The 16,550-nt window shown below is 41.0% G+C and overlaps 2 protein-coding genes across 2 annotated transcripts; both read right to left on the reverse strand.

Annotated features, from left to right (window-relative positions):
- Positions 1 to 1,976: 1,976 nt before the first annotated feature.
- cUnh5orf15 (chromosome Un C5orf15 homolog) lies at positions 1,977 to 6,564 on the reverse strand. The gene is made up of 3 exons (XM_083910724.1): positions 6,443 to 6,564; positions 2,631 to 3,532; positions 1,977 to 2,378 (listed from the first exon to the last, which is right to left on the reverse strand). Exons 1-3 carry the CDS (start codon positions 6,555 to 6,557, stop codon positions 2,244 to 2,246), a joined length of 1,152 nt encoding a protein of 383 aa, XP_083766850.1. The 5' UTR covers positions 6,558 to 6,564; the 3' UTR covers positions 1,977 to 2,243.
- A 1,074-nt stretch (positions 6,565 to 7,638) lies between these two features.
- On the reverse strand, positions 7,639 to 14,287 carry vdac1 (voltage-dependent anion channel 1). The gene is made up of 9 exons (XM_083910851.1): positions 14,199 to 14,287; positions 11,781 to 11,850; positions 10,998 to 11,047; positions 10,594 to 10,746; positions 10,419 to 10,471; positions 10,029 to 10,256; positions 9,364 to 9,514; positions 8,794 to 8,851; positions 7,639 to 8,439 (listed from the first exon to the last, which is right to left on the reverse strand). The coding sequence occupies exons 2-9, from the start codon at positions 11,845 to 11,847 to the stop codon at positions 8,348 to 8,350; spliced, it is 852 nt and encodes a 283-aa protein (XP_083766977.1). The 5' UTR covers positions 11,848 to 11,850; positions 14,199 to 14,287; the 3' UTR covers positions 7,639 to 8,347.
- Positions 14,288 to 16,550: the final 2,263 nt, after the last annotated feature.

Raw genomic sequence — 16,550 nt, forward strand, 5'->3', positions numbered from 1 at the left:
CTGTGCAAATGTTCCCTTAAACTCTGCACAGCAGTGCTAATGTGTCGGGTTTGCTCTGATTGCACCAATGCAGCTTTTAAAGTGTGTTCAGTCGAGTTGTTTGGATTATTTTCATAACACACAAGACATTTGTGCAATAATTAATGAAGGCAGAGGCTGCGGTTTGTTTTGTTTGTGGCCGTGAATTTTGTGGAAGCAGGGAAAATATTCAGTATTTAATTAGACATTCAATGTGAGAGACATGGCAAGACTGTAATACTAAATTATAGACTAGAATTAGAGAATAACCCTTATTATAGTGTTGCTCTCCTGAAAATCCATCTCAGTTGTCTGGGACATTAACAATTCTGACTAAATTAAAGAGGCAAATCTGAGCGGCACATTAAAATAGTTTTATAAATAAGTGGGAATTAAAAAAAAAAAAAAAAGATATTTCTAGCCTTGTGCTGCTTTTCCTTTACTGTTCCTGTGACTCCATATGTGATAAAAACCCATTAAACTTGTTCGAGGACGCAGCAGGAATGTGATTTCTGAAGCACAGGTTTGCCTGCTGCAATTATTTGTGTGGGTATGCTGCCACCTTGTGGCGAACTCACTTATTTCACCTTTCAGGAGTTGAGGGGAACTTCAACTCCTGAAATTTTGTGTGCAGTATGTCACCAGGAGTGGAGTAGCTCAGCGGTTAAGACTGTGACTCCTGTGTGCAGAGACATCATGGTTACAGGTTCAACTCCAACCCTGGCTGGTTGTACGCAGCTGGAAGTTGATTTGGATAAAATCATCTGCAAAATGACATGTGACGTAATAACTTTATAGCTTTGTTTATGCATGTCTTGGATCTAAACACTGATAAAAGCTGCTTTTAATATTCAAACGTTAAGCTGGACATCTGCAAATTATGAGAAGTGACAAAACTGTGTTCTTCGTACCCAATTTGTGCTTTATTGACAAAGAAAAGGAGATTGTACAGTTTCTAGTGTTGATTACAAGATCCATCACCTTGACACGGGTTACTCCTCCCCACCCTTATTATACTCTTCTATACTCGTAGCACAGTGCAAATCATCGCATTAATCTATACGTTTATCGTACACCTCGTGTTTAAAAAAACGAAGCCATCGGGAGAACGTGGTAACTGAAAGCATCAGACGACAACAGACGGCGATAAAAAAGGCGAGTTTGGTGCAACGTTGACGCCACACAGACAAACGATTCACCATCGTTGTACGATAAGAAGAGGGGGGGGGGAACAAAGACTGAAAGACTTGTGTGAGTAAAAGGTAACAGAGCAGTGGCTTTTTCTTTTCTATTTCTGCCACAATGAACAGGACACGTGGTCGACAGGGACTTCACCGAAGTCATAAAACAAAGAGGGGCCCAAAGATTTCTGCATAGCAAAATCTGGCCAGTAGAAGAGGTACCATAACATATATATAAGACAAGTTCAGTCTAAACTGAGGGGAAAAGCCTCTCCCGTAGATTATTAGTATTATTATTATTAGTCGTAGTAGTAGAACATCGTAGAACCTGAATATACAGCATTTGTCTTGATTTAAATGGCTTCAGCACACGAAAGACAAGTCACCTTCCTTGACTTAACGCTCCATGAACAGCATCAATGAAAAGGCATTTTATGTCGAATGTAAACAAAAAAAAGCATGAAATTTCCCAATATTTCTCTTACTTTAATCTGATGTTGGGATGTATATTTATATACACGTACATGCATCTACTTATCTTGTCTTGACCGACTAAGTAAGAGAAAACACCTATTATTTATCGTGTGTGTCTTTATGTAGCATTAAATTATATATATATATATGTATATATATATATATATATGTATATATGTATATATGTATATATATATATGTATATATATATATATGTATGTATATATATATATATATATATATATATATATATATATATATATATATATATATATATATATATATATATATATATATATGAATAGGAGACCCCCTAATGAATCAAAATATAAAATCCCAAGACATTATTCATTTACAAAACAAAAAAATTGAGTATTTAAGATAAAATATAACAAACAGGGATGACAGATTGAAGAGCAAAGAACCCAAAGGCGTCACACCTTTTTCCACCTGGCCTGGTCAATCCAGAGAAAAAGCAGTTATCGATTCACGACGTGAATGCGCCCCGGTCAGGAAAGAGAAGCCGACCGGCGTCCGAGAATGTCTGCTCACTGGTTTTATGACTGCGGCTCAAAAGATGTAGTCGCGGGTCATCTTGAGGGACGGCATGGCTTCGTTGACGTTCTGGTCCAGACGGTGGTACTGGACGGTGTTGCGGGAACACAGGCTGTCCTTCCAGCGCTGATTCTGAACCAGGAGGATGATCTGGAAAGGAGAGGAGAGAGAGGAAAATGCAGTTAGATCTATCTATTGAGGTCTTCTTTGACTTCTACAGGGAAGGAACCTGACCGCTTGCAATCACTTGTCATCTCCTCCCACTATCAAACTACAGATATAGCTGTACTGTACTGGTGAGTGAGACACTGTTTAAAAAAAACCTGGGAGAAACAGGACACACATGACCTTTGCCCTCTACAGCCTGAGGTGTAGCACAACTGTTGTCAGGTGGACACTCACCCTTCTCTTGTTGTGATACGTGATGTAGATAATGGCGACCAGGAAGACCAGGATGACCAGATGAACGAAGAAGTGGGAATCCTCCTCCTCGGTGTTGTAGACGTCAGTTCCCTTGAAACTGGGCACCTTCATCTTGCCAGAGTGCCGGTTGGTGTTCAGCTTCTCCTCTTTGAAATCTTCACCGTTGTTGTACTCGCTGACGTTGTCGGTGATGTTGTCCGCGTCGTCGCTTTCCGCGTAGGCGTGGTCGTCGTCGTCCTCGTCTGCGTCGTCTGGATAGTCGTCTAGATCGATGGGAGGGACTGGTTCAGACTCTTGCTCCGAGACAGACATGACTGTCTCTGTCTCCTGTGATAAAGGTGTCGTGTCAGTGGGTTCCATCGTGGTGGTGGAAATAACTCCGGGAGTAGAAAGACTAATGACTTCAGTCTTTGCAGGTTTATCTGCAATTTTGTGTTCCTTCTTCTGATCAATGTTGTCTTCTTTACCGATGACCGGCTTATCTTTATCATTATCTGCAGAGGTACCGATGACGGCGGTGTCTGCTTTAGGGTCTTCTTCTGCGTTAGGCTCTTCTTCTGCTTTAGGCTCTTCTTCTGCTTTAGGCTCTTCTTCTGCTTTAGGCTCTTCTTCTGCTTTAGGCTCTTCTTCTGATTTAGGCTCTTCTTCTGCTTTAGGCTCTTCTTCTGCGTCATGTGTCGTCTGCGTCTTCTTCCGCGTTTTTGTTTCAGCAGCAGTCACATTGTTGTTTTCAGAAGCTGCCGCTTTCTCATCGTCACCAGCTGTTCCAGAGTTCTTGGGATCTGTTGAATTTGCTGGACTCGGTTGCGGTGGTGAATTATTTGTGCCATCAATGCTCAGACTTTGAGAGACAACTGCCTCCTGATTGTCTTCTTCTGATGCTGTCGGGATATAACAAACAAAAAAAAACAAGGTTACTAAAAGCTGATCAAGGCAACTACTACTGACAACTCACATTGTGGTGAGAAGAACAAAAACTAAACTTTGTGAAGTTAAGTCAGTAATAAACAACCTCTCTCGGTGACCACACTAGCACCAATCAATGGCTGAGGAAATGAGCCTAAAACGGCCTTGGGTGAGACCATTAACCTTCCAGACGCCACAGTAAAAATGCCGGTGTGGACATTTGTAACTTAACAGCGGCCTATCTGTGTGTAACTGTGTGAAAACATGCATTCCCCTCAAACCTTTGCCCTCCACCCATGACCACAGCCAACAATGACAGATTGTACACTGAAGAATCTCTGGGATGTGCTGGAATCTTAACACCACAGATCTCAAATAATGCAACTGTGGATTGAAGTAAATGTTGTACCATCGCATCGGCAGTCCAACAAAATGTTCAGGTGTGACTTTCTTTGGTCTTAAAGTGTAAAATATCATGTTAAAAAACAAGTAAGTAGACAAGTAAGTAGTAAATTAAAAACACACGGCTAAGGCTACACCATGGATTCTTCTTGGGCGAGTCCGTAAAAGGGAACAGAATTTATTTGCATGCATGTGGGCCAGCCCTCCTGAATCAATGACACCATTTAACCAACATGTGTCAACATTATTATATCCTGTGGGACGGGGAGGCGTTGCTTAGGATTGAGAGGACAACACTGGGGACTTGAAGCACAGAACAAGACGAACCCACGAGAACAAAGGGACTATTCATGCGCACGGGCCACAGGCAGCATAAATAATCACGGCTAAATAAGAGAAGTCTGTGGCAGCAGCAGTCATAAATGTCACTGCGTCAAACTACGCGCAGGGAATTCGGAATTTTTTCACAGGGCAGCTGAGTCACACTTGAGGAAAAGTCACCATATTGATGGGGAAACTGATACGACCATAAATCACCAACAAGGAATGAAAAATCTTCCTACACTCTCACTAAATGAGGGCTCTTTTGGCTCGTTTTATTCAGATTTAACCAATGTGTTTCATAAAAAAATGCCCAAAAATGATCAGAACTCAATTGTGGAATGAAGGTTACATAAGGGCGGTCGGAAAGTCAGCCTATGACATTTACATTTCAAGCAAAATAAATATTTGGCAAGTTAAAGGTGTCATCCTCCCTCAGTACAAATATGTTTTGTTCTCCATCCTGTTTGTGAGTGACAAAACACACAAGGATGAAAGCCAGAGGAAAATCTGCATCATTATTAATCTAATTCCATAAACCTACAGTACGTCAAACAGCAGAGTTTGCGCAACTGCAGTTTATTCAAATGGGTTCTGATAATCTGTAATTTCAGGCCACAACAAAATATACCGTTTTCTGACACACATAAAAGGTATTTAATCCTCTTAGGAACAAATACTCAACACACAGACAACAATACATCTACAAATAGTTTGTTATCTGGAGTTATCTAATGTCACACACTGTGAAGGAGGCTGAGGCCAACAGGGAATTCTTTATCGCCGGGGGACATGAGATTGCTACTTGACAACTGCCCAAACAGGCTGTAGCGTGATATGCGTTCATTCAGGTGAAAAGAATGAGAGTGCACAGTAAGGACCTGGATTTTATCACGATCGCGGTGAGTGATTGTTGATTACGATGATCAGCTTTGGGCGTACACATTTACTCCCAATCAGGGTCGACCTAAACAGATTTCAATAGACTTGATCTAAGTACACCATACACGTCAAGGTCCAAGAGCAATTTCACAGCTTTGACTTAGAACACTTGTTTATCACGGAAACAAGTTTCCTGTATATGGAGAAGTTTGTTAATTACAGTATAATGATAATAATTACTGATAGACTGAACGCTTTTAGCTATGTCGCCTGAGCCTTATCTTGACTAACTAGTTTTCTATAATGAGTGAGGGGGAGAACACAATTTTGCAACCTGACAACTGCCCAAACAGGCTGTCGTCTGACGCACTGTGCACGATAATTCAGATGGAAAGAGTGGGGGGAAAGGGTGAAAACAGATTTCAATAAGCTTGACATCAATACACTCAGTCTACAGTCAAAGTCAAGTGTCATTAAGAGCAATTTTACAGCTTTGGCTGAGACCCCATTTCCTCAATGGTTAAACAACAAAGTGGTGTTCTATTAGGAGCAGTGGGGGTTACTGGACTGACTGGAGTTAATTAACAGTTGAGATATACGACATAGGACATCTGGACCAAGTCAAAGTCTGACTCTGAATCTCAAATCATTGCAGTTGCCTTGGGGGCTCACGTATTTAGACCTCAGTTATTCAGAACAGGTTACACAGGTTGTGAAATCTGAGAGGAAATATGTAACTTTACCACGGAATTTAAAACGATTCACAACACTGTGAAGAAAGAAAAAAATATACTGGTATGCTAACATTAGGCAAAACACACACATTGGTTTTTGATGCCTAGCATCAACACTTTTAGCAATAGATAACAAAAAAAAAACACGTATTTACAGATATCAATTTCACAAGATAAACTCAAGCACAATCAATAACCAAAGGTAAAGTTGAAAGATACGAATATTACTTAACTATAGTCTATAGTTGACGAACTCGGAGTCCTGACACTTCCGGGAAAGACTTATTTGAACGTTGCCGTCATTTCTCTTTCAGGACAATGACTTAAAAACACTATTTTAAGACGTGTTTTCAGAATATCCACACCGTTAATCACCGCCCTCCTCGTCTGACACCGTGGTGGCATGAAGCACTCGTCAACTAGCTGCTCTACCGAGTCTCCTTCCTGGCTCTCTTTAGCCACTTGTGCTAACTCGCTAACTAGCAGGTCCCGGTTTGACCGTGAAAAACACCATTATCTCACAAACTTTGAAAGTGTACCACGTACCTGCCAGTTTAATGGGAGCTGACAGGCAGCTGCCGGCTAACAGATGGAGGAAAACCAAGGCAGAAAGGGCGCAAATGTTTCTCCTGCTGCGCTGCATCTTCCTGCACGTCGCCATGTTGATGCGCGAGTGAAGTGGGGAGGGGCGTGGCTTGGCGTAGATACACGCCACAAAGACAGCGGGTTGCCAAGTCTGACGGACGACTTCCAAGTATGCAAGTAAAAGATTTGTTTAAAGGTGTGGAAACGCCGTTTCCGCCAGTTATAATTATGAGAAAGTATTTTATAATTACGGAATTACCATCTCGTAATTATTACTTAATATAAATCCGATTGTGATAATTGATACTTGATGTACCATCTCAAAATAATGAGATAAAATATTACTGAAATATGTGTGTGTAATTTTCAATTAAATGAAATTCCTCGCTGAACCAAGTTCTTTTTTTTTTAAACGAGCTGATCATGTGCCACATATTGCCTTTCATTTTTGAAAACCTTTGAAGTGCTGTTTAGTCATCTCTGTATTACTTGGTCACCACCGTCATGAAGCCCGAAGACAAAATTAGTCACAGTAAAACAAGTAAAATAGCCCAACCTGGCAACACAGTGAGAGTGACGGGGTGTGATTCAGGTTTGTTATTACGTGTCTGAGCTCTGTTTGTCTGAGTCACTCTCTCATGACTAAAATGTTTTGCTTTTTAACCCTGCAGTTACATAGATTTACTTTAAGATGACATCTAAAACTTGTACCTGGATTCATGAACAGTTCTCATAAAATAGTACAACCTATGTAATATTTAAGACATTCTTGACTGTCGGTTTATATATTAATAATAGCAAAAATATAAGCAAATAACCCTAAAAGCAAATAAGTGTTAGTTGCAGCTGCAGAGTGATATAATGTGCAGATCATCGACACGCGTGCAAATAAATTCAGAAACTTGTTTAAGATGTTCTTAATTTATTTAAGGGAATGACAATATTGTCAAATACACCAAGCATGTTTCCCAAAACCATTTGTGGAAAACTACCGTTTGTTCTCCACTCTACCCTTTTCCGCTCTCCTTCAAAAGAAGCACTTATCCAGAGAGACTCGACTCGAGCGTGTGATCGGTTTCTTAACGTTTTTTGCTTGACCACAAACAATTGACAGGCCTTGCGTAAGACTTCAAAGTTGAATTATACTTTGCAAGACCGTCAATAAAACAATTGTTTTTTTATTACTATGTGTAACAAAAGACATGATTCACACCAAATGCACAAACAAAAAGACACGACAAAACACAGAATGTACACGGAGTGTAGTGACTCTTCAAGCGACCGACAGAGGCTTGTTATCAGGGAACAATCGACTCTTCTCTTTGTATAATGTGTCCAGACAAACACTAGAACACTCCAGTGCAATAGTGACATTTTAGGTGTGGAGTGCTTAACAGTTCAATGCAAGAGCACCATCTGATGGTGTAACTACTCAACTACCATATATGCCAACCGTGTCGAGCCACACTTTGCACTTTGCGGCTGACCTAGTTTTCATCGTCCCTTTAAAATCTGCATTGACAGAAAGCAAAGAGACGCACAAATCAAATAACCTTGTGACAATGGTGACAAAAGGGATGAAACTTTCTTGTTTAACGACTGGAGTTGTGTGTTCAGCTGGGGTTGTTCACTCTTCCAAAATTTAAGTGTTCCCTTAATGTGGTCCTATCAAAGTGGTGCATCATCACACGGACGATTTAACCTTAAAATAGTTTCAATTCCAACTGAAGTAACGTCTAGAGGAAACACAGATTTTTGTGACAGCTAACTAATCAGTAACGGACTTCAATTTTTTTTGGGGGGGGGGTAGAGGTAGGGGAATGCACGTGTGCTGGGAGGACTCTAAGGGCTTTTTGTTTCATCCTCCTACGCCTGGAATTCGAGGCCGAGACCGAGCTTGTGGCCACCGGCGTTGATGTTCTTGCCATCGAGGAGAGCAGAGAGCGTCAGCTTGATGCCTGCAGACACAGACATATTTGGTTAAATCGCATACAAACAAGGAAATTACAACAAGTTCCCTTCCAGAATTATATTCTAAACTCATTATTCTGTGTTGCAAACCTCAGAAAAAGTCCAGAAATTTAACCTTCAGACATTTTGCAGAATTTCAGTGAAATATTCCTTCAGTATTTGCCCCTGAAATTCTATGACATTGATGTGCATACTTGACGCAGATATTAAACTCTGGCATAGCTCGGAGTCGGACCCGATTCAAACTTTAAAAGACCATGGTTAAAATTATAATTTTGTTCAGTACTTGGCAAATTTTAATAGTTCATTTAAGCACAACACAGTGTAGAGGTTGGACTCACCTGGCTTCAGAGTCTGAGTGTAGCCCAGGCCCACAAGGCTGGAGTTGTTCACCTTGGCCTGTGAAATATAAAGAAAAGCTCACATTAGTAAGCGATAGTGGATATGAATATTGCAACATCTGGGTGATTTATTGCTAAAACTCAACTGTGATTCATTCCGAGCCCTGAAACCGAAACTGTGATTTAAAAGCAACTCCACTAAAAACAGTCTCGGATCAGAGTGGCATATTGCCTACCTTACAGACAATAATTATGATCATATTTATTATTAATAATAGTGTTTATAAGTGTAATTCAAGAGGGAATTGAGGATCACTTTGATTGACAAGAATAAACTAGCCTGGCCCTCTCTGTAACAGGCAGACTTCTCTACCAGAGGCCATTCATTGGCTTGATTGAGGCTATTTTTAGTGTGATATGTTCACGTGGACTGGAAGCTATCGTTCAAAGTTGGTCAGTGAGGCAAGACATGCAGCAAAAGCCTGTGACGCAGACTTGAATCACCACTCCCACTAGTCAAAAAACAAATATGTTGAATGTAAAACTTCAGGATCAAAAACCACTACTCACAGAGAAGGCTGCATCAGCGTCGATCTGATACTTGGCAGCAATGCCAAAGCGGGTGTTGCTGTTTCCTGCAGTCCAGGCCAGGTTGACGGCCGTCTCGAGCTGGTCGTTCACCTTCTGGTAGATGGAGCCACCAAACTCAGTACCATCATTTCTGAGGGGAAAAGAACAGAAGAGGGAGGGGGGGGGGGTTTGTTTAATATTCCCACATTACTAACACCATTTCCCTATGGGTGATACTTTCTTCTCAACGGGATTACACTTAAGACACCGTCAGATGAGTGCACTAATACTGATCCAACATTACACTACATGTGACCTCACATCAGCACTACAGTTGAAGAGTGAAGCAGACAGGCTCGGTCAAGGACACAGCAGGACACACTACTAATGCTGTGCCATCTCCCTCCCTGTCCCGCTCTGGCACTCACTGCCTGGGTATTAGCTCCCTCTGATACTACACTAAGGCCTTCGACGGCTGCCAAATATTCACTCTATCTCGATTGTAACGTAGGAAATCCTATCACCTGGTTGCAAAAATATCTGCTAGGCACCTGGGTGAAGGGCAAGTCAGTGAGGCGGACAAGAGTAGAGCTTATCAGGTGTGTAATTTAATGCCGCATTTAAAAATCTATCAGTATAATTTAAAAGCTTTACATCTGTCTTACACATTCGTATGGAGCTGGAACTCGTCGGTCTTGTATCCGACTGCAAAGTTGCTCTGGGTGATCCTGTTCCTGCCGGCTTCGAAGGTCATCTGGTAGCCTGCCAGCCAGCCCTCGTAGCCCACCACTGCTGCGCCGTGGATGGCAGTGCCGTTGATGTCGTAGTTGACGTCACAGCCGAGGTTGACGTGGTCGCACTTGTAGGCCGTCTTGATTTTGCCTCCTTTCTTGCTGTAACGACCAAGGAGAGAGTGTTTATGTTGGAAGTGACTTATGCTTTTATTTCTACAACTGACACCTTTAATGGCACTGTCATTAACCTGTAAGGAGCATCCACCACAACCTATTTAAGTAAATTATAAGATGACATCCTTAAACCTATTCTGTTCTTACCCAGTGTTTGGTGAGAAAGAGGAATCAAACGTCAGCTTCAGCCCCTTAGTCAACTGCATACAGAAAAAGAAAAAAAAACATGATATGAGTTGATTAAAATCTGACAAAACGATGCAAATGAAATGACAAGAATGACGTTTTTCCAATTCTCTTGACCCCACACGCTGTCACTGACCTGGTCTTCGATGGTGATTTCAGTCCCAAGGGTGTTGTCTGTGTTCCACTTCTCTGTAAAGGTCAGCCCATGCTCCGCCCACTTGTACTTTGTCTCCAGAGATCCAGCCACCTTGCTGGTCTCGGTGTTGGCAGAACCTGTGCTGGTGAACTCCTGTAGATCATAGAACAGTGTCATACAGACAGGTACAATGTGATATTACACAGTGACACAAGCCAATTCTACTAAATGCCCAATATAAGATATTTAGGAATATTTTAAACCAATTTTATCCATCTACAACATAGCTGTACACAAATAACCCGTCTATTCACCACCAGCCAAGAGCCTCTTAAGCTATGATAGAGCGGCTGCAGTCTGGGAGGGCGACCTTGATAATCTGCTCAAGACTGACGACAACTTACCAGTCCATTCTCAGACTTTGTTTTCAAGTCCAGCTTGATGAGCCCGAAGCCTGTAACACAGAGAGTTTTTAAATAAACAGCTCAAAATGACACCTAGTGGAGAATAAAAACACTACCTGTGCCATGATACACATGCTGAAACGTGTCTTCATTAAAGTCATAGTCATTATATCACTAAAATACCCATTTATTGACCCCTACACTGCATTTTAAAGTTATTGACTGAACATGTTCATGCATACCAGCTTCGCCTTCACTACACCCTCAGATTATTCACCCCCGATTTCATCGAGAGCTGTTCTAAAAACCCATAGTTATGAATTATAGACACTGCCAAACTCTGTTGGTGTGCACATAAATCTCGCTGCTGTGAGAACTAGAAATTCAACTTATATTAAAGAGTACAATGCAGCATTCAGTAACCTTTGAAGCCATAGACATTTGTGTATATACAAAACAAACTGAGGCCGTGTGAGACTAACTGCAGGTTCTAGATATGAGCAAAAGTCACTTCTTGAAATAAAGCCACGTTTGAGCAATAACAAGAATGTTTGTTTTCCAATCTGATCTCCAAGTACATGAAAGGGTTTCACAATGTTTTTACTTTCACTGACATTTGCACCAGTGGTATTTTACACCGCTCCTAGAGACACAAGCTATTCACTAACTAACTAACTCACCTTTATGAGGCAAAGGCCGACAATGACAATAGTTAATTTCATGAGATTTACATGCTTTTCTTTTACTGCTGTAAAAACATGTTACTGTCTGCTTGGTGCTTACCGTAACCCTTGGTAAAAACATCCCTGGCAGACTTTCCAAGGTCAACGTAGGTGGGAGGTACAGCCATTATCTGCAACAAAAAAAAAGGAGGAAAATGACTATTAAAGATTTGACAAAGAATAAGGCAAACAAGGAAGTGTCACAGTTTCATAGGATAGCCTGAGCGTTCAGTCTAACAGCAGAGGGGAAGATGACGCACTGTAACACAGGAACCAAATCAGATGGGACATGCTGATGCAGAGAGGCAATTGGTTTTTATTGATGAAAACTACAAAAAAGGTACAACTCTAGTGATGTTATTGTCTTTTATACAGTCGGGAACACTGACTCATACCTTTCAGTGTTCAAATGACTTTAAACGCGCTTTCCTTATGGTTCAGAGGCTACGTTGTATGTGTCACGTACGTGTCGTTTACATCTTTCTATTTCTAAGTTTTTAATCACATATGAACACAATCAGTGCCCACTCTAGGTTTACCAAGAATTTAAAAAGCAATAATTAATTTTTAAATTAAAATAATTTAGTGGGAGAGGTCAAATTTGAATCATTCAGGGTCAAATGCGTTGCCAACTCGTGTGACTTTTTGTCCTCCTATAGCCCATAGTGCAAGACGTGTATTTCATCATCAGAAAAGGTTTAAGCACATTTTTTCAATGGCACAACTGTTGACAAGGTACAGTTGTTACGCAGGCTCACTGATAGCTTTCAGGTGCCTATTGACCAAAGATAGGGCAGGAATCTGATTCTGAATAGTAACTCTTGGTGTGCAATTCTGTAATTATAATTTCTTAAATCCCAAATCTACAGTATTGCAACACACTTCAGTGCAATCGAGTGTGGTTTATTACAACAGAACAATGAAGCAATTATCCATTTAAGTATATTCTATGAAAATAACTAAGCTCCAGATGATGAGCTATGGGCAGTTTTTCAATGAATAACCAATATAACCTGAGCTAAATCACCTCGAGCACAACAAATATACGTCCCTTCCTGGAATGTCCAGCTCTCTGCTTTTTAGAAGCACCTGGTGGTCTTAAGGGTCCGGTTATAGACACCATGTGGACAAATGTCACGTTTCTACAGTGCCTCAAATAGCTCCACATACAGTCTGCTGTTACACCCCCCAACAGTGAGTAGTTTTGGTTTTCACACAGGCACAAAATGTCAGAAGGCCAACAGGGCTTGGGGCCAGAGGAACACTGTTCACATGATAGCCTTTCAAGTGTTGTCATGATGGACTATGGTAAAATTAGACTCATTAAATAGGGCTGCAAAGCACTACTGAATGGTCCCTGCAAGTGTGGAACAACCACAATGGCCACCAATAATTTATGCCAGAGTATCCCACACCCAGGTGGAGTGCATGTACTCGCATTACTGTAATTGAGCATGTTTTAGCTACATTTTAAATCAGGGTTCTTCAATCTTGGTTCTGGGGACCCAGTGCCCTGCAGGTTTTAGAAGTCACCTTGCTCCAACACACCTGATTCAAATGTTCAGCTCATTAACAAGCTCTGCAGAAGCCTGATCATTTGAATCAGGTGTGCTCAAGGAAGGAAACTTCTAAAACATGCAGAGCAGAACAGTATTGAAGATCCCTTGTTTTAAATCACATTTTTTACTCCGAGTACATATAATAGTGGTAGTTTTACTCAAGTAGAATACTTCAGTTTCTCTTTCCACCTCTGTCCACACCCTGAAATTTTCAATAATATGAACCAACGTTTGTTACTCAAGTCTGACCCCACAACAAATTAAATGACCCTTTAAATTATGATGCTGGCTTTGAACCCCAACAGGACCTCCATCCTCAAAGCACAGAGTTGGTGTGATTAGCTGATTAGTGTAAAGAAGCAGGTGTAACTTTAAAAAAAAAGAAGAAGCTTATAAGTGCACTACAAACTAAAGGTTTCTTTTAATATGGACTGTGACACTGAGTTTGACAGTCAGACCCTTTTAAATAGTCAAATTAAGAGTGTCCTCATTATTGGAGAGGTGACTTCAACAAAGAGGTCATGAGCACAGCATCTCCGTGCCCTCGCCTGCTGCTAACAGATTAGCATTCGCCAGCTATCAAGGTGGACAGCTGGTTAAAGCGAGCACCGCTCCGACACGATGACAGGCTGCGTGACAGGGCTGTAAAACCCAATGCTGGCTAAGCTTCTTCGTTTTCGTGCTGGATGAATAACTTATGTTCACGGGCAAATGACCGCAACGCAAGACCTTAGCCACAAAGCTAACAGCAGCAGGCAAGTGAAGACTCCTGGCCTAGCATCTATGCTCTCAATGGATGAGACCGTGCACGAGACGGAAAGCACCGCACAGACCGGTCCACAGAGACCGAGCAGAGCCGTGCTAACACCGACCGAGTGAGACGTGTTGTATTCCGGTGCAAAATTAATTCCACTACGTACCTCTGTGCGTGTCCCGGACCGGGTAGAGAAGGAACCAGCTTGTCAAGCTCACAAAGGAGGAGGAGAGAAGGAGAATCGGTGGCGGTGCGGCGTCACGTACGTTACGAGTTACGCAAGCGGCGGCCGCCGCGGCAGCGACAGGATGTTACGTCAACGCCAAAGATACAGCATTCAGCCAAACAGCAAGAGAGAAACACTCGTCCATCCGTCCTAGAACTGATACAAAAAGTCAGTAATTTGTGAATGTAAAGGTGCAATCAATCACCATTAACAATAACAATAAACTTTCCTCACTCCCTTTACCTGTGTGTGGTCACCAGTGGTGTACACAGAGGGGGAACATGGTGCCCTAACGGACAAAAAAAAGCACCCTAAAGAATGCTAAAAACATGAGGAAGTTGCCCCTGTCGAGCATATGTGGCCTCTAAATCAGTGTTTCCATACCCTGGTCCTCAGGGAACACTGCCCTCTTCCAACACACCTGATTCAAATGGTCAGCTCGTCATCAAGCTCTGCAGAAGCCTGATAACGAGCTGTTCATCTTCATCCGAGTCAGGTGTGTTAGAGCAGGGCAGCATCTAAAACATACAGGGGCAGTGTTCCCTGAGGACCAGGGTGGGGCAAACACTGCCTTAATGGACAAAAAAAGACACCCTAAAGTGCCCTGAAGAGTGGTAAAAACATGAAGAACTTTCCCTGTCTAACATATGTGGCCTCTAAACCAAAACACGCATAAAAATCGATTGTTTCTAAAGGAGTGCCTTTAGTGGAGAAAATGACACTCCCACTTTGCAATAACTCTTTGTGTTTCATTGGTATTTTACCATGTTATATAAAACATGTAGTTCTTAACCTTTGCTTGCTTCATTTATGTCAGCGTGGTCCTTATATACAAACAACTTTTATTTAATACATGTCTAAAGCTTGTAAAGATTGTGGGATGTACTTAAAGTATAAATCATATACTTATGAGCCTTTTTTAATCACCACTCAAACTCGTTGTGACCACAGTGTCTACTCAAACAGGCAGATCTGGTTCACTCACTTTCACCACAGCGTTCTGCAGAAACACAGCATGTGTGGTTGAGTTTAGGAAAGTTGCCAAAACCTTAAGGTGCTTTCCTCTGCAAGGCAAGGTGGCGGCAAAAAAAATAAAAAGCTACTGTCACTCACAAATAATTCCATTTTCACCAGAATGATAATGACGTGAAATGAAACTGCAGGCAGAGCATCTGCAGATGTCAAACTGGGTCACTGAAATCCCCCGAAATACTGATCAGTAGATCCACAAATTAGAATCAACCAATGCTCTTATCTGAGTATCTGTGGCTTATTCACATTCTTCATGGGGGAAAATATACATTTATAAAGAATATATATAATTGTATAGGGAAGTAAAAAAACGTGATGAGGCACAGTGTGGTTACAGCCAGTAGATGTCAGCGTTGTTCACAATCTGAATAAAGTCATGTCAGTAAATGTAGGCTATTTCAGAGACTGTCCCTGTCACTTTATTTATTTATTAAATTCAATCAAATTAATATGGAGCAAATAAAACAGAAAATATTCACATTTAAGAAACTGTAAAACTGTTAATAATGAAAAAAAAAAACTCAAACTGAATAATTGAATATCAAAATAGTGAATCGATTCATCGAGTAATTGTTTCAGCAATAATTAGTTTGCTAGTAGTTTAATTTTAATTTTTCCTCACAAACTCAAGCCATCAGTTCGATATCGATGACATAACTGACTGTACCGAAGGGAATTTTGCACTATTTTTGGGTTATTGCATTTTAACATCTTGTTTAACTTGAACATAAATAATGGCACTTGACACTTTAACATTAATTAGCATTTTATTGCAGGTTCGCACAGAACATTTGCACATTGTCGTGAACACATTATAATAATTGTATTTATTGAATGTTTGAATTAATTAGGAAAACCGTTCTTGCATAATTGTTTGTCTTGGGGCAGGTGCAGTGGCGGCTACGCAGCTCCTCCTGGAAAGGAAGGAGCATTAAGACAATAAAAATGTGTATATTAATGACTTAAGTTGGTGAGTTGTGTGGATAAATTGTGTTGAAGTTTAGCAAGACACTCACCTTTTTTATTTGTTGCAGCGTGGTGGTCAGGTAAAAGAGTCCTGAAGGAAACAGGAACTTATTTATAGTTCCGGGTCAGACCAAGTGGGTAAATAGGAGAGGGGAATTGGAGGAAAATGGTTAGGATGTTGGGGGATATTAATGGTGATGTAGAGTTTGTTTTTAATAAAATAATAATAATAATAAAAACATTATTAAACATTTGTGTTAAAAATATGAAGTTAAAATTAAATTGTATGCTGAT

Source organism: Microchirus variegatus, assembly GCF_963457635.1.
Source record: "Microchirus variegatus genome assembly, chromosome: 2".
Lineage (NCBI taxonomy): Eukaryota > Metazoa > Chordata > Actinopteri > Pleuronectiformes > Soleidae > Microchirus > Microchirus variegatus.